General features: G+C 41.2%; 2 protein-coding genes across 2 annotated transcripts; one reads left to right on the forward strand and one right to left on the reverse strand.

Moving 5' to 3' along the window:
- Positions 1-1,422: 1,422 nt before the first annotated feature.
- On the forward strand, positions 1,423-4,036 carry LOC131973983 (F-box/LRR-repeat protein 14-like). Its single transcript, XM_059336130.1, has one exon. It carries the CDS (start codon positions 2,021-2,023, stop codon positions 3,230-3,232), a length of 1,212 nt encoding a protein of 403 aa, XP_059192113.1. The 5' UTR covers positions 1,423-2,020; the 3' UTR covers positions 3,233-4,036.
- A 1,193-nt stretch (positions 4,037-5,229) lies between these two features.
- Positions 5,230-23,569, reverse strand: LOC131973226 (ELKS/Rab6-interacting/CAST family member 1-like). Its single transcript, XM_059335163.1, has 20 exons — positions 23,393-23,569; positions 21,252-22,039; positions 20,951-21,139; positions 17,666-17,957; positions 17,044-17,171; positions 16,824-16,898; positions 16,566-16,721; positions 16,292-16,459; positions 15,914-16,081; positions 15,662-15,799; positions 15,402-15,542; positions 15,012-15,152; positions 14,663-14,856; positions 12,916-13,051; positions 12,654-12,785; positions 11,574-11,734; positions 11,225-11,372; positions 10,045-10,140; positions 8,795-8,980; positions 5,230-8,042 (listed from the first exon to the last, which is right to left on the reverse strand). Exons 2-20 carry the CDS (start codon positions 21,795-21,797, stop codon positions 7,905-7,907), a joined length of 3,333 nt encoding a protein of 1,110 aa, XP_059191146.1. The 5' UTR covers positions 21,798-22,039; positions 23,393-23,569; the 3' UTR covers positions 5,230-7,904.
- Between the last annotated feature and the right edge of the window lie 1,437 nt (positions 23,570-25,006).

The following is a 25,006-nucleotide window of genomic DNA, read 5'->3' on the forward strand; positions in this document are numbered from 1 at the left end:
AAATCAAATAATTTTCCCTAAATTTTAATTTAAATTTGAAATTTTACATGAAGGACCAAAAAAGTTAACCCTGCTTACTTTAAATTTCCAGGTATTGTAATGTGCTGTGTTCCCCTTTTGTTTCTCTCTTTTACTGTTAGTGTGTAAATCAGTCCAATGCTTTGTGTGAACATTGAGACCCAAGAGCGTCTCTGACACGTCCCGCCTCTCTTGTCCTTTACACACTGAACCACCAACAATCATCCTCCCAGCAGCCAGAGGTGACCAGGTCAGTGAACGCCTCGCTGCAGTAACTCCGGGCTCCCTGCCAGGTCGAAGACATTTATACCATGTAGCACTCAAGAGGGAGTCAGTCTGTCTGTCATACTGTACTGAGTGTAGGGACTCACAGAGACTGTCGTCAGCTGCATCTGGAGGATGAGGCAGCCTCTCTGGTTGATGGTGGTTCTTGAAAAGCTTCCAACAATAATATATGGTAACGTGACTCCTGATTTCAGTCTTCTCCAACAGTCAGAACATTGAGAACTTAGTTTTCTCTAGAGACAGAATATACATTTATGTTGGTATCCTGTGCAATTATTCACCATCACCATAACTTTAACGTTTAAGTGTAAGTAAAGTGTGTAGGACTATAGCTATATTATTTGTATTTTTGTATTTTAAGTTTTTAATTTGGCACTCAATCACCATTTCCTTCACTTACTTCCTTCAAATTGCTATAACAAGGAAATGTCCCAGATATGGGGTGAATAAAGTTAATCTTCTCTTCTCTTCTCTTCTCTTCTCTTCTCTTCTCTTCTCTTCTCTTGGTAAATTCATGTTTATTTACTGGTGATGGTTTAGGTTTATGGAATCATATTAGCAGATAGCGCTCTTTATTGCTTTTCTTCTGTATATGTACCTCACATATAATATATTCCAAAATAAAGTTAAGTGTCAGTATATTTGGCCTATAAACTTGTCATTCAATAAGGAGCCACTAGGGTTCAGGGCCTACATTAATACTTATACAGTCTATGATTAATACATTAATTATGGCAATGTAACCTTTTCTTGAATTTGTAATTAATACAATTTGTATGCATATGTAATGTATTCATATCTGGTTTCAGTACCCACCAACAAATATAATAAAGATAAATAAAATTCATATAATAATAATCAAACAACAACCATATACAGTCTTATCATGCTGTATTGTCTCGCTGACTTCTTGCTAGGGGATGCTAGGGCACGCTATACAGATATGAAAGTTGAAAAGGTGGCAAAAAAAAAAAAACACACAGTCTGATATTACTATACAGTATATAGTATATATAGAGTATATTGTGTAAGGGAGCCAGTGGTAATAGTAAAGATAGTGGTTTGTTCCACTAGGAGCCGCTGTCTATCGGCTGAGCTCGCGGTAAGCTACCAGAGCTGCTTTATTCATTCGTAGCGCTCCGGGATGCTCCGACGCTGCTGGAAATGCCTCAGAAGGTAAAGGAGCCTGGCAGTTACCTTTGTACGAGCGAGCAGATTTGTGGAAGAAAGTTTCTGCAAACAAAAAAAGTTACTGGATACGCTTGGCGATGAGCTGGAGTAAGTGATAGGTTGTTTTGGACAGCTTGGACGGGGATGTTGTTTGGCTTTTCACAAGTTTAGACAGCTAACGCTCCGCCGACGGTGGCTAACGTTAGCGCAACACCGTTAGCCTAAACTGCTAAGTAAATATTACGACTGCCTTTCGGAGTTTATCAGCGTCCACGTTGTCAACATAAGAACTGTGCTGTAAGTGGTCCTTTTGTACCATAATTTTGTTGAGTATAATAGTAAGCTTCGCTCCCACGAGATGGGTGGATTTTTGTTAGGCGACACACAAAGCTAACTGGCTACAGTTAGCCTGTTTGTATGCTAGCTGACATTAGCTAACGTTGCCGAGCCAGCCAGCAACTTCGGCAGCGGAGTTTCGGCGAGCTAACCACGACAGTATTGTCGCCCACAATCAACCTCTGCTGCTAAAAGCAGTCAACCTGCAGTCATGTTTGAAATGGAGACACATATATCGTGCCTTTTCCCGGAGATACTGGCCATTATTTTCAGTTATCTGGACGTTAAAGACAAAGGAAGAGTAGCCCAAGTGTGCGCGGCCTGGAGGGACGCGTCCTACCACAAGTCGGTGTGGAGGGGGGTGGAAGCCAAGCTCCATCTGCGGCGAGCTAACCCGTCTCTGTTCCCCAGCCTGCAGACCAGGGGGATCAAAAAAGTTCAGATTCTCAGCTTAAGGCGAAGTCTGAGCTACGTGATTCAAGGGATGCCTCACATCGAAAGCCTTAACCTGTGTGGATGTTTCAACCTCACAGACAACGGACTCGGACATGCCTTTGTGCAGGACATCCCATCCCTGCGGGTGCTGAACCTCAGTCTTTGTAAACAGATCACTGACTCCAGCCTGGGCAGGATTGCCCAGTACCTCAAAAACCTGGAGGTGCTTGAACTCGGGGGATGCAGCAATATCACAAACACCGGCCTGTTGCTCATTGCCTGGGGCTTGCACAGACTCAAGAGCCTTAACTTGCGCAGCTGCAGGCATGTGTCCGATGTAGGCATCGGTCACCTGTCTGGCATGACCCGCAGCGCGGCAGAGGGCTGCCTGTCCCTGGAGAAGTTAACCTTGCAGGACTGCCAGAAGCTGACTGACCTTTCTCTCAAACATGTCTCAAAGGGCCTAAACAAGCTCAAAGTGCTCAACCTCAGCTTCTGCGGGGGGATATCTGATGCGGGCATGATCCACCTGTCGCACATGACCCACCTGTGCAGCCTGAACCTGCGGTCGTGTGATAACATCAGTGACACAGGGATAATGCATCTGGCCATGGGCTCCCTCCGGCTGTCTGGACTTGATGTCTCCTTCTGTGACAAGATTGGAGACCAGAGCCTGGCTTACATCGCCCAGGGCTTGTACCAGCTCAAGTCCCTCTCTCTCTGTTCCTGCCATATCAGTGATGACGGCATTAACAGGATGGTGCGCCAGATGCACGAACTCAAGACTCTCAACATTGGACAGTGTGTGAGGATCACAGACAAAGGGTTGGAGTTGATAGCTGATCACCTGACCCAGCTGACAGGGATTGATCTGTACGGTTGTACCAAGATCACCAAGAGGGGACTGGAGAGGATAACGCAGCTCCCGTGCCTTAAAGTGTTAAACCTGGGACTGTGGCAGATGACTGAGAGTGAGAGAGTGAGGTGAAAACTCTATTCAGTATACATGTTTAATCGTGTATAGTGCTCAGTTGTGTACAGAGAGGGACAGCCTGTATCCATTCTTAATTTTACCTTTTATACTGTGACTAAAACAAGCAGAGGGACTCAGCATTGATCACTGGAATAATGTTCATCTCCACTGCAATACTCCACTCTTAATTTCAGTCTTCTGCTCTCTTTTAATGTGCATTGTTTAATCTCAGCCTGTGTATATAGTTCTTACTATCTAGCTACCTCACCCTTCAAACACAGGAGTGCCTACTATCGCTGAATACTAGATTATATTGCATATTTTTGTGACTCACATACCAATGGAGATTTTGATATTTAAATAAGTCTCATGCAGAATAATAGCTAGGCATTTTAACTCTTAACAGAAAGGCAAGTTTTTGATAGAATGTTTTTTTGGCTGATGTATTTTTTACTTGTGTAACCAATATTTTTTGTATTGAGTGACTGTTGACAAAATTGTACTTCAAATTGAAGTGGGTGGATCGCTCCTGTCTGTCTTTGTTTACCTGTGTATAGCTGGCTATGTTTTATATTCCTGAGGAAATAAGTATGTATCAGATGTTCCAGTATGCTACTCTGTCAAAGGTTCATCAACGCAACTACAGAAAGGCATATTAATTAACAGCTGCCAAGGCTATATGCAATACCTTTTATCAGTGGGTTTTCTCCTGAGGAGCTTCCAACGATACTGTCAGAGTATTTGTTTAAAAAAGCAGTAATTTAAGATTGTTTTATATTCATACAGTAGTGATATTTATGAATAAAGATGGCAAATATGTTTCAGTTTTGTGTGTGTTTTCCTTGTAAGATTTGTAACAGTTTTACCAACTACTATTTCATTTAGAACTATGACACAGATCTCTAAGGTTTTCATAGTTTAGGCCACAACTTGCAATTTCTTTCTTCTGGGAAAAAAAAATCTTAATAGCTAACGTTTTATGTATATGACTATCACTTAATGAAAGTGAATTATGTGATTAAGATGGATATTATCTTAATCAAGCAAAATACTAATTCAATGTGCAGCTGTAGCCTCTTTTATATTTAAATATTGGATAATGTTTGGCCATTTGTGTTAAGTGGGGGGAAAAAAAGGTCTGATAGAAAAAAGTATTTGAAGAATTAAGTGTGGTTCCTATTGAATCCCACTGGCACTAAAAATAATACACAGCTCTGGGTTCAAAAGTTGTTTTTTACCATGCATAGCTATCATTAGTAAGAACTCAGTGTCTTTTCTTACATACTGAGAATGGACTGTATGTTCTCATCTTGACTCCAGTACTTTTGCTTGTGCCACGTGGGCTCTCTTGCATCCAAAATATTGCCAGATGGCATGCTACATTTTAGGTACCAGTTTCCTCTGGCATTCACACTTGTCTGCATTCATCTTGTAACATGCTGCATTCCAAATTGCATACTCTTTGTATTTACTTTAAATACGTATGCATACAAGTGAGTCATTATAAAATACCCACACCTTCTTGCCCATATACATCCTGGTGTTTTTGGCATACCAAATCCTTTTCTGGCATATTATATATATGGTGGTAAGGGTATTGGAATGCATATACCATTTTTGGTTGGTCAGACCTGGTCTGTACCATTGGTCAGAGTTAACAGCATGGTACATATCAGACAAAATAATTAACAGTGCAATTTCATGTTACAATGTTGAAAGTGCAATAGTGTAGACTTTTGTGGTGCTTATCATGCAAGTAGATAATTATTGCAATGATTTTTGCTCTACTGCTAATTTGAAAATCAGAGTGCTGATCTTTAAACTGGTTAAAGAACATTAAGTAACAAGTCAACAGTGTCCATCTCCATCACTTGGTTGACAAATTGCAAGAAACCAAGGCTTATAATTTATTTATTTACATACATACAAAATCCAAATAACTCACAAACGTCTGTTTTTGCTTTCTTTTTACACAGTTTGATTCTTAACACAAACAGACAGAAGGCAGTACATTTCTTATACAAATGCAAAAGAAAAGAAACAAATACCATGAACTTGACAGAAGCCCCTTAATCAGCTCTGTGTTCCTCAATAAGGAGTCGAGAAAAAGAGATGATGAGACATTAAGGCAAGGGCAGGGACACACAGGCCAAAGTAAGGGGAATTAAACACTTTAAAAAATGCTTTCTTCTTTCTCTGAACCCAGAGGTGAGGGGTTAAAAAGGGACGGAGAGAAATTAATCTCCACCCTCGAGACAAAAAGTACAAAAACAAGCATCCAACTAACATCCTCTGAAACCAGTGGATGTGTTTTGTTTTCAGTGAAACACACTGTTAGTCCACCCACAGCTATCTGTAAGTCAACAGTGCATAAGAAGTTTGTTAGAAAACCTCCAGATGCAGTTTTGTTTTGTAACATTATGTTCCTCTTATAACAGCAGGAGGGCCATGATGGCTGGAGACTTATTTTTATCCATCAGGCGCAGTCCGCCTTTGACATCAACCAACAAAAAACGTTGACATAACAGTTAAGAAGAAAAGACAACAACACTGGGATCTCAGGATAATAAATTTACATCACCATATGGTGAAAATATATAAAAAATGACTATTAGAAATAAATGCAAGAAAAGTACTCTCCCATCACACAGTCACGGTTTGAAAACATTTGTATTTCACACATTAGACACAAAAGATTTTTTTTGACACTTCTTTCCTCAGTTTTTGCTGAAGACACTAACTCGACGGTCATTTTTGTTCAGAGCAGCTCGCTCTTTAAGATTCTGTGCAAACATTCAATGCATATCCATACAGTAAACATTTTTATATATATGTATTATATTTATATATATATATATATCTCAATGGAACGTGACTCTCCGCAAGTTATGGCAGTACTGTCACACACACACACACACACATTTTGTCCTGAAGACAAAATTAGACACAAAAGACAACTGCACTGCTTTTAACTTTTTCAGATTTTTTTTTAAAAGAATGCACAACACCTTCCACTTAATTACCTTTATTCAGTCACTGTACGTGTTAAATATCACGTTATTTACAAACTGATCTAAAAAGTCAAAATCTGCTGAAAAGTGACTTTTTCCTGTAAATGTAGATGCACTTAGTAATTAAAAACCTCACCCCTGACGATTTCAAAAAACAATAGAGGCATCACTTGCATTTGTAAGTGATCTGAAAAATACAAGAAAAAGGGGTGTGGCTTGTATTCTTCAGTGATTCAAACTAAAGATCAGGTGGGCTTTAAGTAACATCTATAGAAACTTTGGATGAGACTGAATGATCAGTGGATCACATAAGTTCTTACATCATGCCTTAGCACCAATATTACAGAGGAATAAATATCCCTGCATTAGGTCCAGTACTGATCTCTGTGCATGCTCCAAGGCCACTAGAACGTTCTCAAAAAAAACATTGCATACCTCATAAACAAGTGGACGTGTGCAAAACCATCTAAAAATTAATACGTTTCAGAGAATAAAAGCTTTTTTTGTTTCCTCCCTCTTTCCCTCTCTCATATGTATTTGAGAAATTAGTGTAAGTAAAAGCAGACCTCTGATCTGTGTCAAAAGTCAGGCCTTGATCCCCCTCTCGTGCCAGTGACCCAGTCACTGACTACACAGTAAAACGTACCTACAATTTAATCCTGGCTACAATGACAGATCCATAGCTCCAAGCTGGGAGAGGAAACATTTGGAGAACATGCTGCATTTATATTTGGTTAAAAAGTGGCATTTTCCTAAGTATTCAGATGTTCAGCCACCAGTAGCTGTATTTCTAACTAGCGACTCCAACCTACTAGTTAGGGAACAACGACTATAAAATAAGCATCTACATGGCTCCATGAAATACCCACTGAACTGAGCTCCTCTCTGCTCCCCTCTAGATGTAGCAGCTCCCCAGTTCTCAGAAACAAGAAGTGCTTTCCTGTCCCATGTAAGGAATAAACCTTCCCCTTTTGACTTGAAAGGTGTATAAGAGGAATCTGAGGGGTAAAAGGTTGAGACAGAAGTGGGTGAGGTAACTGTGCTTGATCTAGCAGCTCCTGCTGTGAATTAAGACGTCTAGGGAGAGGAGGGTTGGCAGTATACTCCAAGACTTTGTGCGGAAGTTTCTTTCATCTTATATCCTTTCTCTCCCAACGCACCTGTCCCAGATTTACAGGTGTGCAATATTTTATAAGGCTACTACAAGCAGAAATTTAATTTTAGTGTTTACATATCCTTAAGGGTGAGCTTTTAACTTTTCATGAACCTGCAGTATGCTGTTGCCTGCGTAATTAGGTGTGTACTTTAGTTTTTAACCACCATCTGCCACAGCTGTCATTAAAAAGGAGGACCTCAGTTTTCAGTGTGTAATCTGATGCTCAAAGTGCCATATCTGACAGAATTTCAACAGACTTTGTGAATATCCCTAATTTGATTTTACAGGCCTGGCATTAGGGAGACACACGAGACAGGAAAGCACTTCGGAGTCGTGAAAGTTTGTATCAGGGTGGACGAGGGGAGCGAGGAAGAAAAGCTCAGCGGGGTGAGATATAATGCCCCAGCTTTCTCTCATCCTTACAGGAGCCTTGTTAAGTGGAGGTAGGGGCACCTGAGCTCAGCTACAGATTATGTGAAGACCAGGGGTCAGCCGGGGGTTGCGTCTGAGGTCAGAGTTGTCAGCATGACTCCTCCAGGGCGTTGACAACCTGCTCCAGGATATCAGGGCAGTAGTCTGCAATCTGCTGGAGAACAGAGTTGGCGTACTCCTGCAGCTCCCCGCTCTCCTTCTCACACACCTCCAGCTCTCGCTCCAACTGGAAGGAAAAAGCAAGTATTAGTTTCTTTAAAAAATAGTAGAGTAAAAAAAAAAAAAAAAAAACCCAAAAACTTCTTGAATATGACGTCATTTGAATCAAGCATAGGTGAGGAAATTCTACATTTATTTAAAGTCAGTAGCCTTGATACAATTATTGAGGGTTCCTGCATCATCAAGGATATCAATCCCACATTGAAGCAAACCAATTGCTTACTTTTTAAATTATTTATGTCAATATACCTGTAATTTATATGCTAAAAAAATACAAATTGGTAGTTACAAAAATGTTAATTTTTTAATCTTCTTAAGTCTTAGTCCTGTGTCATTGTTGTTGTTTTTTTATGATATTTAATCAATCTCATCATGTTTTTTTTTTTTTAAAGTCAAGTTTTATTTGTATAAAAGTCTAGGCATTTTACTTTTATCTTGGTCAGAGATATACTCTTTTCATGTAGTTTTTATTTTAGTGTCGCCAGATAATATTGAACATAATTTATCAATATATTCAGATCTGTGGTGTTCTTATCAGCTATTTTATGGCCACATTGCTTTCCTTCTGGTAAAGCAACAATATTCAATGTTGATGTATTCACAGTTTGTGTTTAATGACTTTGGTGCCATCTTGTTGTCTCAGTCATAAAAAAAAGGTTGCTGACAAATAATTGGTCGTTGTTTTCATTAACAAAATTAACACGGATAACAAATCACAATGTAGAAATTAATAACAAAGCATCAGAGTCCATTCGCTACCTGTTTGACACTCATCTTCTGGAGCTCCTCCTCCCAATGTTCAGGGTCGCTGTGGTGGTAGTGAGAGGGCGGCGTGAGCTGGCTGAGGATGCTGGGGTCCCGGTCATGGCAGAGGTCTGTCAGGTGGGCGATGTAGAGCTTGAGTTTACTGCGGTTCTGGGACAGGGCTAGAAGAGGGGGTATCATCTGCAGGGTGGGACAAAAGGGAAGAGAGTGTGAGGTATGGAGGGGAGAAACAAGGGCCTGGAAACATTCAGACGATGCATCAGATGTTTAACGGAGGAAGAGTTATGCTACGGTTTGAATGATTGAATATAATGAAAGACCAAAGCACAGCACCACACAAAAAGAGACAAAAACAAAACATCATCATCTGCATGCAGACTTATGACGGCATCACCCTCTCACATTAGAGCCAACCTCCTCAGGTGCATTATTAGAGTATCTATGGCTTCTTATTTGTGAATGTGCTGTTCAACAAAGTGTCTTACAAATCGACTTACTCAACCACTGATTACATTGAGGTTAAAACCGTTAACCGATGCAACACCTACTTGTCTGGGTCAAAGTGCGGGGAGCTAATCGTCGATGCCAGAGCAAGGGCATGCAAAGCTGAGATGCTTGAGTTTGAAGCAATGAGATTGAACCTTCTCATCCTCTTAGTGTGAGCATGCAAACATACACCACTGATCCCTATACCATAAGCCACTAAAAGCAATAAATGAACAGTGTCAAAGGCATGCAGTGAGTGGTAAGATGTGCTCTCACAGGAAGACCAAGCAATGATGACCATCAATATAAAGACGAGAGGAATTGCGTACAACAAAAGTAGAACCACAATGAATGAAAGATAGGTAAACATGCCACAGAGCAACGAATGAAGAAAGGTGTGACAGGTCTGGCTTTTCACACAAGCTCACCCTTCTGAACAAAATGGCTGAGAGAGAGAGGGGGAGGGCAAAAGGTCGGCTACGCCCAAATACCCTCCTCATCATCCTGTTAGCCACAAGGTAAGCCAATTGCAGCATTACAAAAGGAACATTTGGTTAGAGTGCATACAGACAAAAAAAGTTAAAAAAGACAGAAGAAAACTTTGATTTCAAAATCATAGTTCCCTCCAGATAGCCAGGAAATCAGTTTATTCTTCTTTAAAACAGACATCCAATTGTTAACAAATCAATTACAGATATTTTAGAGAAGCTGTTCAGGATGAAATGGAAACATGACTAACTGGTGGTTAGGTAAGCTACCTGATCTGGAGAGGGTTTGTGATTTGTCTGGTCAGGAGCTGTCTTCAGATGGTCATCCTCGTAGTTGTCTGCCATCAGTTTCATTCTGTTCTGAGTCTGTAAATGATGATGGTAATGGTAAGAATAATCACTTCAGTGACATGATAAATAGCAGATGCAACAACTCTTACTCAGTCTGACAATGATTTAGCTATTGCTCTGTTGGCAACAGCCAATATTTCGAGATAATATCCAGATAATGGATATCCGGCCTGAGGCTTCCTCTTCAGTTCTCCAGCTATTACAGTCTGATTAGCAACTCCATCAATACCTTTTGTTTGTGTCCAAGGTCCAGACAACATTTTGGCTAAATGTAAATGCAGATACATAAAACAAGGTTACTTTTTCCCCAGGAATGTCACCACAGACACTCAGTTCATAGGTCAAATACTGTAAATGCAAGGCTTTTATCAGTGGGACACAGGCTTTCTTTCCCATTGTGTTACCTCATTCTGCAATAGATAACGACTGAGCAAACATTTATCTAAATTAAACTCTTCAAGATTGGCGACCTTTCCAGGGTGTACCCCGCCTCTCGCCCAATGTCAGCTGGGATAGGCTCCAGCCCCCCACGACCGAGTGTGGATAGGCGGTTAAGGATAATGAATGAATGAAAGATCTGTACTCCCAATATAAAGTGAGTATGTCTTGTAAGCCCATATGGACTAGGCTTTATTGGAAGCATGACACGTATAAATAAAGAATAAATAAATAAAAACCCAGTTTGTATTTCAAAAATAAAGTGGCCACATGAAAAAATTGATTTAGGAGAAAAAGATTGCATATCATAATATATGTATAGGTATATATATAATACCTAATACCTTTGAGTAGAGCCAGCATTCATTTACATGTTTGATAGGGAGCCAGGGAGAGAGAGAGAGGAACTTCAAATACTGTTGGTAGAAAAAGTTACTCCCCAGTGTGACAGATGATCCTCAAGAGACATAATGCTTCTAAAAAAACCTACCAAAGTTTCCATTCTTTCCTTTTTTCGTCCCTGCACATACTACTGGTGAACATATTCAATATGAGAGACATGTAGGACAGATAGCTGGAGATCACTGTGAGGCTCGCTGAACTATTGGAACAGCACAATCATGTTTTCCCCTCCATGGACACCAGACAGTTTCCTCCCCACCTGCTGTTTGAGCTGTTGCACCAGTCTGTCCTTCTCCCGCTTCAACAGAGCCACCTCATCCTGGGTCTTCTTCTTCTTGGAGGAGGACAACTCCAGCAGGGCAATGTTTGCATCCTTCTCGCTGATGGCAGCCAGCAGTGCCTCCTGCCTGTTGGGTGGGGACGAAACAACATGGCATTTAACCACACGAGTAAATAGCTCAATTATCATTTATTATTCATTGCCCAAAATCCTCCTGCCAGCTGGAGAAGGCCAGAATAGGATGACATTTTACAAGATGAAGGCAGGAATCGATACTCTAGAGTCTACTCCACCCTACTGTGTTAGAGTGTGTGTGTACGTGTCTTACTTCATCTCCAGCACCTCCTCCAGGTGTTTCCTGCGCTCAGCTCGCAGGGTTGAGAGGTGTGCCTCTTTCTCGCACAGAGACTGCTGTGTGGAGGCCAGCTTGGCCCTCATGGACTCCAGCTCCTGCTTTACTTTCTCCATCGCCCCCAGCAGCTCCTCCATCTGCGAACACGCACGCACGCACAAACACACACACACCCCATGAATAGTGTAAAGAAGATTACCTTAATCTATCAGCGAAGGCACAGGGCTTTTTTTTGAGGAAAGGTGCTTTTGATGACCAGTATAAGGGCTCTAATAGGAGGCAGGGGCAGCGGGATTCATGTGGGCTTTTGGGAAGGACTGGGGGTCAACTATAACAATACAGCACAGCATTTCATTTACCTGTTATTCATTTAAAAAAGGGGCACAAGAGTACCATTGTTTCATATGAGCACATGCTTTAATTGCAATTGATGAAAGAGTGAATAATTCATCCCCAAACGATCAATTCTATTGGGTACTTGATGTGCGAGCCATCTAATTAACCGGCATTGCTATGTTTCATAAGCAGGTAAACAAAATAACACAAAAAGTACACGGGCTGGAAACAGCAGCACCTTACAAAATAATGCAATCCAACAACTCAAAGTCCCCAAAAATGATCAAACTTCAAGAACACATGTCTTGCAGGGTTGCTGCGTTATCGCATGATTTGTAGAGGTGTTGCAGTTTTTGTGTCCACCCCCGTAAGTGTTGTTGCTCACTGATGGGAGGTCATACATACTGGGCTCATACCTTAGACCACTTAAAGTGGGCGAGGTTGGACTCATGCATTGGTGTGAGTGAGTGCTTCTGATGGGCGGTGTTTAGCAGAGGGAGAACAAGAGAAAACAACAAGCAAAAGATAAAAGAACTGAGAAAGAGACGGAGGCGAGAGGAGAAGAGGGAGGTGAAGAAAGGATGAGAAACACCACAATGGCAGCAAAAAGACGGAGAAAGAATCTCAGTATCTGAAGGAGTTTCTTCTCTCTATATATAGACTTGTTTAGCTATGCATGTGTGATCCTTTGTGCTGATTTATATTGGTTCAGAGGTATACCTGTTTCTCTTGGAGTGACCTGGCAGCCTCCTCCTGCGCCAGCACCATCTCTCGCTCAGCAGTGATTTGAACGCTTTCTCTCAGCGCCTCCTCCAGCTCCTCTATGCGCTCCGACTTCTGACGCAGAGTGTCCTTCAGGACAAGAGTAGGAAGAGGTCAAATTATGATTCACTGGACGCTAAACTAAGAAGTCAGTGCCAGCAAATGTGAACTATGTTCTAATGCAAAGTTCATACAAGCAAACTGTACACACATGCCTCACCTTCACCTGTTGGGAGTTCTCGGACATGTTGTCCTCCCGCTTCCTAGCCTCCTCCATGAGTCGAGCATTCCTGCTCTTCTCCACCTGCTCCTTGTGCTTCAAAGACGCCACCTTCTTCGTCTGGTCCTTCATCTGCCTGCAGGGACACCATGGGAAACATGGGAGAAATTACATATTATGTACACATAAAAGTTAGACAGTGGTTCGACTGTAAATGTATCCCACAGGGCTATCAAAGTAATTTATAACAACACGTTAATGCAAATCCATTTGAATGCCACTAATTGATGTTTTAATGGGGCAGAGGAGCTGGGACAGACTAAATTGACTGACAGATGGTGAATTAATGGTAAATTGTTGACAAGTGATTCTAAAAAGAAAAAGCCCTTTTTACTACCAACAATGGCACTTCAAGTCCAGAAAGTATATTTAACATTTTATTCTCATATTTTGTAAAATGGTTATAAGTCAGTTATGATTGTAGTCAATTGTAAGTAAATGCTCTCTGGTGGCAAATAAAACACTTTTTTTCAAATCAAATGCAGACATAAAGAGATGTGATCTGATGAAAAACACACTGAAATGACAGTTACAACGATAGCCTTACAGACTTGCTTTGGCAAGATTTTAGACAGCCCTGCAAAGAGTCAATTTCAGTTTTGACACAGGTTGAAGGACAGAATAATAAGAAGGTGAAAAAGGAAAAAAAAGGGCATGACGAGAAGTAAGAGGAAAGAGTTCAATATGTCAGGGACAAGGCGCTTGCTTGCGGCACCACATACTATGGAGAGGTAAGAGGTGGAAAGAAAAACAAGGGAAAGAAATGTGAGAAGAGAACCAAAAGATTTTTTTTTTTTTTTTAAAAGGATGCCAAGGCCAGGGAAGAGAGAAAAAGAGCAACTACTAACCTGGAGGTCAAACTGATGGGGCGAGAGATTTCCGGTGAAAAGACAAGAAAGCAGTAAAGAGAAAAACAGACCAGAAAGATGAGTCAATATGAAGAAAAAGAGAAAGAAGGAGGGAGAGGACACATCAGCTCTAGGATTATGTAGTGACTCCACCACACACACATACAGGTACAAGAAACATTTCTGAAAGATGGCTTGCCTATGCCAGCTACTATGGCTTTATAACAGATCTGCAAAAACATTCACTCTATCAGCTTTAAAAGCAATACTGCCAAGATCCAGACTGCCAAATTACATTAAAATCCACAAATTCATATGCTAGGGGGCAACAATCTCCAGAGTGACATGATGTCATTGAAGGAAAATGTTTCAGTCTTGAGGAACAGTGGTCACAAGTCCAAGCTAGCAATGATACAGATAGCAGGACGCACAGTAAGACTGCCTTACACTGCAAAAAAAGCATGTGAAGACCTATTTAAAACCTCAAATTCACAAAAAAACTGCACAAATTAAAGACAAAGTGCTGATAATTAGATATCGCTGCACATAAAACTGACACAAATTCATTAAAAAAGGTATTACTATGCAGGACTTTCCTTAAACACAATGTATAGACACAAAATAAACTAACAAATAAAATAAACTCTCTCAATCACTTATGATTCACTAGAAGTTTATGGTGGTGTTTGTATCTACAGAGACACTGCTCTGTCTGCATTTCTTTACATTTTGCTGTGTATGGGAAAAGCTTGAACTCATGATGCACACTCAATATCCACATCTTTCACATTCACCACATTGTACAGTCAGCTAACTTAAACATGCATGTTTCCACCCACCTCTCCAGCTCATTAATCTTTTTATCCTTGTCATTCTTCTCATTCTCCATTTCCCGAAGGATCTCCAGCAGACGGTCCACCTCAGCCTGGGCCTTCCCAGAATCCTCTTTGTGGCGGGCCACTTCCTGTTCGAGGTTCTTAATGCGCTCTGCCAGCTCAGTGTTGGCCTGAGCCTCCAGGGCTGCATTTTGAGCCTGACAAAGGACAGGTGTTGGTTATTCACTTCACATCCACCGGTAGGATTTGGGTAACAGAATGTGTCATAATCACATGAAGTAAACATTCAGCAGTATCATGTAGAGCTGTGCCAACACATGAGCTGCATGGCTTCTTCATTTGAGGAGCTCACCCTCTTAAGCTGATTCTCCACTTTGAGGACCTCCTCTCTCTTCTGCTCCAGGGCGATCTCCATACTCTTGAGTTTGGAGTCTTTCTTCAGCCCGGAGGAGGCCAGGGATGATGCATGTTCCTTCAGGTCCAACAGAGACGTCTGTACATACACACACACACCCACATACAGAAGTATAGATGAACCTTTTCCAGCATATCACACTCACAGAGCATAGGATTGAGGAGACTGAAAAATGCATTAGATCGAACACAGGCACCCATGACTCATAGCAAAGTAAGACTAATGGAAAAACCTGCAACAGCAATGTTTCACTGTATTAATAGAACCACAGAAACAACAGTTTGCTTGTTGTTGTGTGAGCTTGCGTTCCTGCATCCTGTTTCTCACCTCTCTGTCTGACAGGTCTCCCTGCAGTAAGCTGTGTCTCTCCTTCAACTCTTTCAGTTCCTTTTTGTAACAGTCAATCTCCTCGGTCTTCTCCCGGTCGTCCCTGTCACGCTGCTCTTTTAGACGCTCAATGATGCGTTCCTAGAATTCAAAAAAAGAAAACAATTACGCATACACTGCCACAAATTAACATGCAGAAAATAATTACAATATACAGTTTGTAGTCAGAAGTAACTTTATATGTGCAGACATAAACTCGCCTTTTCGGCCAGAGACTCCTCCAGTGTTGTGAGAGCAGTGTCAGTGTTGGAAGTGTCAGCCTGCAAAGACTTTACTCTCTCCTTCAGACTAGTCAACTGCTTCTCCTTGTCCCTCAGCTGCTCCTGCAGGTTCTCAATCTGCAGACAAACAACAATCAGTCAACCAGAGGACACACAGTGTAGCATTTGGAACGTATGCAGTCATTTCAGGTACGTCAAGATCTCTGAAACAGCTCTTTTAGTCCAAATCACCTTCTTCTGTAACACGTTAATTTTGCGCTCCTTGACCTCCAGCATGTCCTTGAGGTCGTGGATCTCTCCGTTGAGTGTGCCCTTTTCTTCTGACATTTCTTGTATTTGCTTGCTCTTCTTGTTCAGAGTTGCCTCCTTCTCTTCCAAGCGCAGGCGCAAGGCATCCACCTGGTCAGGGGAACGTTGACAACTTTTTTGTCTTTGTTTGTGGTAGCATTAGCAGTCTTAAGTCTTTTCTCTCACTGCACTAAAACATTTGTACCCTTGAAGGGGACGATTATGCTTTTTAAAAATTTGTTTGTTTGTTTTTAACATTAAAAACATGTTTTAGAAGACACCTAGTTCTTCTGGGCAAGAGTGTGTAGGCTTCTGCTGTACCTCTGTCTGTAAGATGGCAGCTCGCTGCTCCTTGGCAGTGAGGGACTCCTTGAGGACTTCAATGTGCTGCTTGCTGTCTGAGAACTGGTTGGTGAGCGTCTCCAGCTTGGTCTGCAAACCAAGCATCTCTGAGTCCTTCCTGGACAGGTCTTGCTTCACCTGCTCCATCTGAAAAAGAGAAATTGGAGAAAGAAAGAGGATGAAGTCTGAATCATCTGTATTTAAGATCTACTACAACAGTTCAATCAAACTAAACTCTCATGTCGTCTCAGACCTTGTTCTTCATGAATTTCATGTGGCTGCGGTAGACCTCCATCTGCTTCATCTCTTCCTGACGCTCCTCGCAGCTCAGAAGTCCATTGGACTTCAGCATTAGCAACTCCTCCTCCATGTCTCTCAGGCCCCGCTCCATTGAATTGATTTTTGCATCCTGGGATTGATGAAGTAGAGTATACATGCATAGAATGAACGAATGATGTGTGACAAAACATAACACAGCCATTGTCATACACACTTCTGTTTAAATCATCACCTTCATGTCGATGACGGTCTGTAGAGCCTTAGTTTTGGTGGACTCGGGGGTTCCCTCGTATCGACGGTGCAGCTCCTTTGGGGTCAGGTAAAGGAGAGTATGTTAAATGTATAAAATAAAACTATGCATAGTTTGATATTATTAGTTATGTTGTTACTTCTCATTTATACAGACTAATAAAAAGTAATGTTATATCTCCCATAGTTGGACTGGACATTACCTCTCGTAGTGCATTAATCTCTCGGTCTCTCTGGTCCAGTAAACTCTCAAGGTGATGCCTGTGCATCTCTGCATCAGCCAGTCTCCTGGTCCGTTCCTGGTCCTCCTCCGATGCCTTGGCAGATGGCCCTGAGACAGAGTACATATAACCTTGGTTACCATGACGAAGTAGATAGAAAGACATTTATCTATCAAAGATATACTCTAATGTTTAAATGGGATTTTAGGTGTATTATCAGTTTCCTGCATCTGGCTTGTCCAATTTGATAGTTCTGCTATTTTGTTTGCCTCCAAAAACCATAACATAAAATAATTCTGGGGGACATGCATATGTCTTTGCATGAAGCTCTCACAAGCATGCATGGGCTTAAAGCATGCCTTGTGGTTAGTTTATGGAGTACAGAAACCCATATTTGGCCAGCGGGAGAGTGCTTGGGTGGAGCTGAGGGGGAACCAGTAAGCAGCAACCATCGCAGCCTTAAGTGATAGCCAGCCAGAACCCAAAACAGTTCCAAAATGTTTGTGAATGTTTGAGAAATACATGTACTTAGTATTTCAAAGAGTTTGCTGGTGTTCCTGTGGGAACATCGATTCGCTTTAAACTTTCTGAGGCTCAAACCCACCTTTGCTCTGCAGCATCTCCAGAAGTTTCTTGATAGACTCGTCTCTGGCTCCCAGGGTTTGCTTCTGTGTGTCAATCCTTAGCTCCATCTCCTCCAGGGTCTTTCTGAGGAGGAAGAGCTCTTTGGCCTGCCTTTCATGCTCTGCGTGTAGCCGCCGGTAGTTCTCCTCCGTAGGTTCAGAGGTCAGGGCTAGGTCCCGGCCTTGGATTGAGGGGTCTTGCTGGAGCAGCTGGTTTAGATCCCTCTGGATCCTCAGCTCATCTTGAAGAGCCTGAACAGTCATTTGGAGATGCTAGAAACAAACAAGACACAAACAAACATTTGTTAACATTCATCTGTTCTGTCTGTTTGTTGGACTTTATTACAAAGTGATTTACACAAGGGTTGGACGAGGTGAAGGGAATTTATTGATTATTTGAACAACACAGGGGCTACTCCCATCCTACTTTATGAGAATGGATCCAGGCAGGATATTATGTTACAGTATGTTGAAAATCAGCCTCTAAATCATGACTGAAAATTCAGCAGTGCCCTGACAGATGCACCCCCAACAGCCGGGCTTTGTGGACAGTGTTACGTTTCATGCCCAGAGAAATACAAGTGGTGAAACACAATCAGCACAGTATAGTCTTGCATTGTTTGTGGCATCTGACGCCACGGACACTTGGCAGAGCTGCTGTGAGACAGTGACACAAGGCTGTGTTACACTCTGGTCTGAACCAGCTGTGAGCGTTTTCAGACGACAGAACAAAGAGAGAAGTCAGTGTCTGCCTTCGTTTCTCTCTGTCCTCCTCCTCCAGCCCCCTCCCTCTCCTTCCTTTGTCATTCTCTCCTTCTCCCTCCACCAGCACACACTATTCTCCTCCTCACACACTATTCTTCTACCTTGCTTCTCGCACTATCTCTTCCCTCCAATACTCTCACCTCTCCTCTCACTAACCCTCCCTTTCCATCACCCTCTCCACCCCGTGACTAAGGCTGACTCACTGCTGTGACTGCACCGATCCACCCCCCACATACACACAGGCAGATTCATGCACGGAAACACACACATACACACCTTCTCCCTTCCTCAGCCCCTATATTCTCACTTTCTCTGCCTGAGGAGAGATAACAGTTGGGCGTTTGAGAGCAGAAAGAATAGGAGATGTGATGCACTAACTAAACTGATCCTTACACTAAGTCACGGCACATAAGGACACAGTGTACAGAGAGCCAAACCTCTGCTACAAATCATCCAAAGCACTGAGGAGACTGTGTGCAAGTTAAAATGTTATAGATGCTCAATGTGTGATACAGACTTGACTCTGTTCTCCTTCTTTTGTCTGTTCTACTAAACATTTGTACGGCTGTGCAACAGTTAAAGCATCACTGGCATTTCACAATAGAGCTGCAACGATTAGGCAACTAATTGATTAGTCGATTGACAGAAAAATGATCACTTACTAGTCTGATAAACGATTAATTGTTGAAGTAATTTGACATGAAAAAATGCCAGAAAAGGCTTTTGGCCTCTAAAGTATAGGGAGATTTCCTGCAGCTTTATGCCATATTAAACTAAATATTTGACTGACAAACATGACACTTAAAGTCATCACTTTGGACTCTGAGAAACTGGGATGGACATTTTATAGACAGAACGATTAATGGTTTGATTAAGAAAATAAATCAACACACTGATCCATAATTAAAATAATCATTGCAGCCCCATTTCACAACATAGTAAAAATGTATATTTTATCTGTGTGTCAAGGAGTATTTAGCAAGAAATAACTGATCATTTTAAGGCAAGTACCTGACTTTTTGTTTTAATGGGAAATGAAGCCATTTCACACCATTATAGACTAGATAATAGCAGTCACGTATTACAGACAATGACAGGCATAAATGCTTTGGAGCAGGGATTTTAGAAATGCTGTGACCAGCACACATATCAGCACAGTGAGTGCAGAAACAGAAATAACACATAAACATACAGTTGCAGATGTATGCGCAGACAGTTGGGCCTACATTCAATGCAGTTTAACTGGAGCTGTAATTAGCCAAATGCCTTTGAGTGTGTGTGTGCGTGTGTGTGCTTTCTGTTGCACGTGTGCCAGCGTGGGAGGTGGAGGCTGACATATGAAAGCAGACATCTTTAAATTACAGCACCCACTGATTAGTCCTGCACTACTCAGGCATTACTGGGAATTAGTCCACACTGTGATTCTGTGACTCAGCAGGAGTGAAAACAGCAAATTATACACATCTGCCCATCCATTAAGAATCACAATGAAACAAAGACTATTTCTCTTCATTAATCACAATTAATTTGCACAATTCCCACAACAAACTGTACAGTTTAAAAATAGACCCTGTGCCTATATTTGTTCGTTAGTTAAGAAATAGATTTTTGTTAAATGTGTGTGCATACAGTATGTATACATGTGTGCAGGCTGAACAAGGAACTGGCCTCAAATGTTGCAAAACACATCTCTCCATTCTTTACACCTAGAACCAAGGATGAAGAAAGACCTGGAAAACCCACAACAGGCAATGGAGGGCATATAAAAATGCTGAGTTTCAACAAAGTCATCAGGATGAACCGCAATATATATATATTCAACTCTACAATAATAAGACATGTTTGACATTCTGAAAATATGTTGAAAGGAAATTATGCAGTTAAGGTATGAATTTTCGTGAAAAGAAAAAAAACTGTTGTTTTTTTTATCATTTTAATTCAATGTTCCACATCACGTGGCCAAAACACAAGATAAACCGAAGAGAAAAATACTCATTTAACATTCTCAATCAGCACATAACTGAAATACTGACAGTTGTTTTCACAACAGCTCCTTTATTATTGCTACTTGTGACAATATTCTTAAGTTGGATTCTTATTCGCTACACTGGTAAAGCAACTATACATATATAACGCTTTAAATTCGCACATTTTCTCCTTGCTTACGCCATCCAGCAATTTCTAAAACATACAGAGATGCTAATGTCACCATTAGACTTACAGCCTCTTTCATCTATTAAGCATGAGCATATAGCTGCATATAAGAGGATTAACTAGATGTTAAAAACCTGCCTCTAGCCTGTGCAGAGCGAGAAGAAAGAGAGATACACACTTGTACTAAAGCTGACACACTGGGTGAAATGCATTTTTTCCAGACCAGTTCGACCCAGGCAGATTGATGACTCCATTTACATTGAAAGAAAATGGGGTGATGAGATCAGACAGAGGAATTTTGAGACGCAAACATTTATCCATTCATATAAATACAAGGGAACACTCACCTGTGCTTCATCTTGAATCACACGGTACTGTTCCTTCCACACAGTGATCTTAGAAACCTCATCTTTCCTGAGAGCTCGCTCCTTTTTTAATTCTGGGCTCCAGAAGGTCTTGATAGAATTCATGGAGGAGCTGAGCTTGCTCTCCTTAACTTCCACTTCTCGCCGCAGCATCTCATTCTCACGCAGAATCTGAGAAAACAGAATAAAGAAGAGTAGATCAGAAACACGCTAAATATGGCAGTCTGATTTATAAACTCTTACTAAAATCCTTGACAGAATCTGCAAAAAAAGTGCAAAATACCTCTTTCAGTTGGGCCTGCAGGTCCAGTATGGTGTTGTCTCTGGCCTGCCTGAGAGAATGGGGAACAGTGGAGGCCATGTGGTGGTCCCCAAAAGCTAGAGCGTCACCTGCCATCATGCCTGCTGGCAGCACGGCATTGCCAGGCACTGAGGTGGAGATGTTGGGGGTGCTCGCAGCCACAACCCCACTGCTGCTGCCCCTTGACCCATATGTCACCCTCTGTCTCCCCATGGTCGTCACTGTCCCTCCACTTTTGGGTATGTGGTCACCTGCCATGGCAACCTCATTGTCACTCAGGTACATGGGTCCTGAGGTGGCATACGCAGCGTTAAGGGACTGGATGTTCTCCATAGAAAGCGTCTTGCCTCCTGCTCCGCCAGGACCTCCTCCACTGCCCCCGGTGCTGTTGGTGCGACGGTGTCCCATCCGGGGAGAGCGGGGAAGGCGAGGGGAACGGCCAGATCCCTGATTACCAGTTCCACCTCCATCTCTTCCTCCACTATGGTTGGCATCCCCTCTGCCAACAGAGCGGGCACTACCGTACATCTTCTGCTAAATAGAAGAATGGAGCTGACAGCAAAACTGTATGACCTCAAGTATCTTCCTGATTTTGTAATTGTGACTTTCACAGATTTATGTGGCGGAGATCCTGCTTCAACTGGAGACGGCGGGCACAACGTTCATGATAAAATAGAGGTCTGATGTGCTCCACTTTCAGGGACGGACAATGCTGACAGACTTTCCTCTTCCAAAAGGAGCTATCCAGTGTTACAAATTATGACACCAATCTGCAAAGAAAACACAGTTTTTTTCCTATAAAAGTGCATGGCAATGGCATACATAAAGTATCTGTTATCAATTCATGTACAAAGTAGTAACAAAAACCCCAGCTGAATCAGCATCAGATCAAACCACTGCTTTCTAAAATACAGTCTCTGAAACAAAGGAAGTCAAAGGGGAATAATAAATGTAATGTTTGGTTCACATTTTAACATTCAGCACAGTGAAGAGTGAGTGTGTCCACTCTTTGCTTCGGGTTCACTGTCTGAACTGGACCCCCTCCTGCAGTACAGACAGTTATGTAACTGCTTAAAGTCATGTCTAAGAACAAACTGCTTAAAGTCATGTCTAAGAACAAAATTCTTCAAGAATAAAGTCCTTGCTAATCGACCCATTAAATATAGGCCTATCTACTTACATAGACGTTGAACAGTGTGAGAGCGACTGATTTTTTGGCTTTATCCTTAACAAAGGTTAAGTTGTATGCTGTATCGTTATAACTGTATGCAAGTTAAACCCTTCTGTCGGACCATTTTAGTTAAAATATTGGTATATAACATTGCAAGACTTAAAGTATCTTTGAGTGCGGAAATGCATCAAACTATTCAGGTTTGTGCTCTGTTTCATTTGTTTTTAACTGAATTTTCACCACAGCCATTTAACTGAGTAGTCTGCGTGGCCTTGCTGGCAGCTAACGTACCCGGCTAACAGCAAAGGCTGACATTTCTATACCTCAAACTACTTGTTATTGCCAAATTGTTGTCGTTTGCTTGACATGTGTGTAAAGTGCCTCGTATAATTTGTCTGCGGAATAAATCTTGAAGCTCCGAATCATTTTTTCCAATGTGCTGACGCTATGGATTAAAACTAGCAAGGGAGGGAAAGGGGATTGTCCATGGTGGACATTGTAAGGAAAAAATCTTCCTGCTCGTAAAACTGAATGCAAATAGAAATACTAACCCGTTACATAGTTTTGTAGATACATGACGCGATAAGTTCATTGAATGCGGAGTCAAAATGTGACACATTGAACCAGTATTAAAGCACTTTAATACTAACGACACGGTACAGGGTCTGCTTTGGAGACACCCACATCAAACCATATCCATTTTCCCCCTACCTCTACTGAACGGCTTTTCATTTCAGGCTACGGCTTTCCTCATTCAGAGCTTCACATACCTAGATGCGAGTCTTGTAAAAATCAAAGACATAGCTAAAACATCAAACAAGCACATACGTTTAGCGTTAGCTCGCCGTGACATATGGAGGCTAAGTCCATCCAATCTATGTGCTCAACCACAACCTCTTTTTTTTCTCGCTAACACAATAGCCAGTGCTGAAAACCTCTCCAAACAAACTACCTTTCTCGTTGTCTGGTGGAGCTCAAATCGGTGCCAATACTGAATCCTCTGTAAATCGGAAATCGGCCGCAAAACCCGTTATTTTATGTTAATTAGTCGATAGATGTCTATCTGATTTTCCCATCTTTTGCCAGCAGGACCAGCGGCTCAGGAGAGCCAGGGCGCTTCAGTGACGTCAAGCCTCCTGTGCGCGTTCACGACAGTCTTCCTCGCCACGCTTGAATTTTAAACGCGCGGTCACGAGCTTTATGGTGACTGAAGGTAGACGGGATCAGAAAGCTGAGTTAACCCTCTGGAGTCCATCTATTTATTGAAAATACACATGTTTTATTTACAGTAATAACTTTATTTAAATATGATATGTAGACAAGCTGAGAAAGCCAGTTGAAAGTGCAATCATAGGAGCTTTCACAGTGTGCCATTTACGTTTATAGACCATTTTTAAAATGTGAATTTTCTTTCTACAATGAAAACTATCACTATTTTTAATTTACATGCAAATAGACATGTTTACATTTTAGTTTTATTATTTATTCTGTGGTTTTTGTGTGTATAAATGGTAAAAAAAAAAAAAAAAAAAAAAAGGTACATTTCCATAGAAACCTGTGTCTTTGGTTTATATTTTCGGTTCCTTTATACTTTGTTAATTAAAATAAAATGAAAAATCTGACTGATAGCCAAGTTCGTGTCGAGAAAAAGGAGCCATGCATGTGAGGTAAGGACAGACTGAAAGATGCTGAACACAAACAGAAATGAATGCATAGGAAGTTGACAAATTTGAACCAAAATCTTCTGGACTGGAGGTTTAACATTTTGACAAAAAAAATGCACACAGCTTTGAATAAATATAATGAGTAAAAGTTGTAGTCAACTCTGAAGTGTTTCAAACATAAATTCAGTAAACAGGCACTGATTGAAATGTAGTTTACCACACTTTAGAATGTATAATCCTGGAAATACATTCATAATAGTCATGATAATAATAAACTAATGTATGAATTGCACATTGTGAACATACTGTCTTCAGCAGTAAGATTTTAATTTTGTGTGAATTATGGATAAATATGGCATGTTCCACAGAAACCAACAGGGGGCAGTGTTTACTAGTAGATAAGTGTATCTTCCAAATGGGTGCGACAAAAATACAATTGTCTGGCTGATTGTTCTTTTTATCCACCAAATACAATTAACGAAACGGAGTCAAATGTATGTAATACTAAAGTACTTTATAAGACACTCGTAACTCTCTGTGTGTCTGTGTGTGTGTGTGTGTGTGTGTGTGTGTGTGTGTATGAACAGGAGCAGCAGACATCTAGGCTTTTTAACAGCATCCTGTTCCCTAATAAGACAGCATCCTTTTTTAAATTAAATCTTATAATTGGTTAAGAGGACTTTGGTTAATAATGGTGTGATCAAAGTGATACACTTTGTCCAAACTTTAGATAAAAATGGTTTCCGGTTTCCAGTTTTTTAAAACAAAAGTGTTAAACATTAAAAAGGGAGGTGCAATTAAAAAGCAAATAAGCATAAAACCTAAAGGCATATTGAATTTTAAAACAGATTTTAAAAATGATATGGTGACACTCATGCTGAAAGTATAAAAAATATATATTT

This window comes from Centropristis striata, chromosome 6 (genome assembly GCF_030273125.1).
Source record: "Centropristis striata isolate RG_2023a ecotype Rhode Island chromosome 6, C.striata_1.0, whole genome shotgun sequence".
Taxonomy (NCBI): Eukaryota; Metazoa; Chordata; class Actinopteri; order Perciformes; family Serranidae; genus Centropristis; species Centropristis striata.

What these genes read in the sequence shown, in the direction of transcription:
- LOC131973983 (XM_059336130.1), top strand. Translation starts at nt 2,021, where the DNA reads ATGTTTGAAATGGAGACACATATATCGTGCCTTTTCCCGGAGATACTG.
- LOC131973226 (XM_059335163.1), bottom strand. Translation starts at nt 21,797, where the DNA reads ATGTACGGTAGTGCCCGCTCTGTTGGCAGAGGGGATGCCAACCATAGT. An exon ending in TGATTCAAGATGAAGCACAG is followed by an intron (nt 17,958 to 20,950) that starts GTGAGTGTTCCC and finishes GTTTGTTTCTAG; the next exon opens with CATCTCCAAATGACTGTTCA. An exon ending in GGTCACTCCAAGAGAAACAG is followed by an intron (nt 11,735 to 12,653) that starts GTATACCTCTGA and finishes GCGTGTTCGCAG; the next exon opens with ATGGAGGAGCTGCTGGGGGC.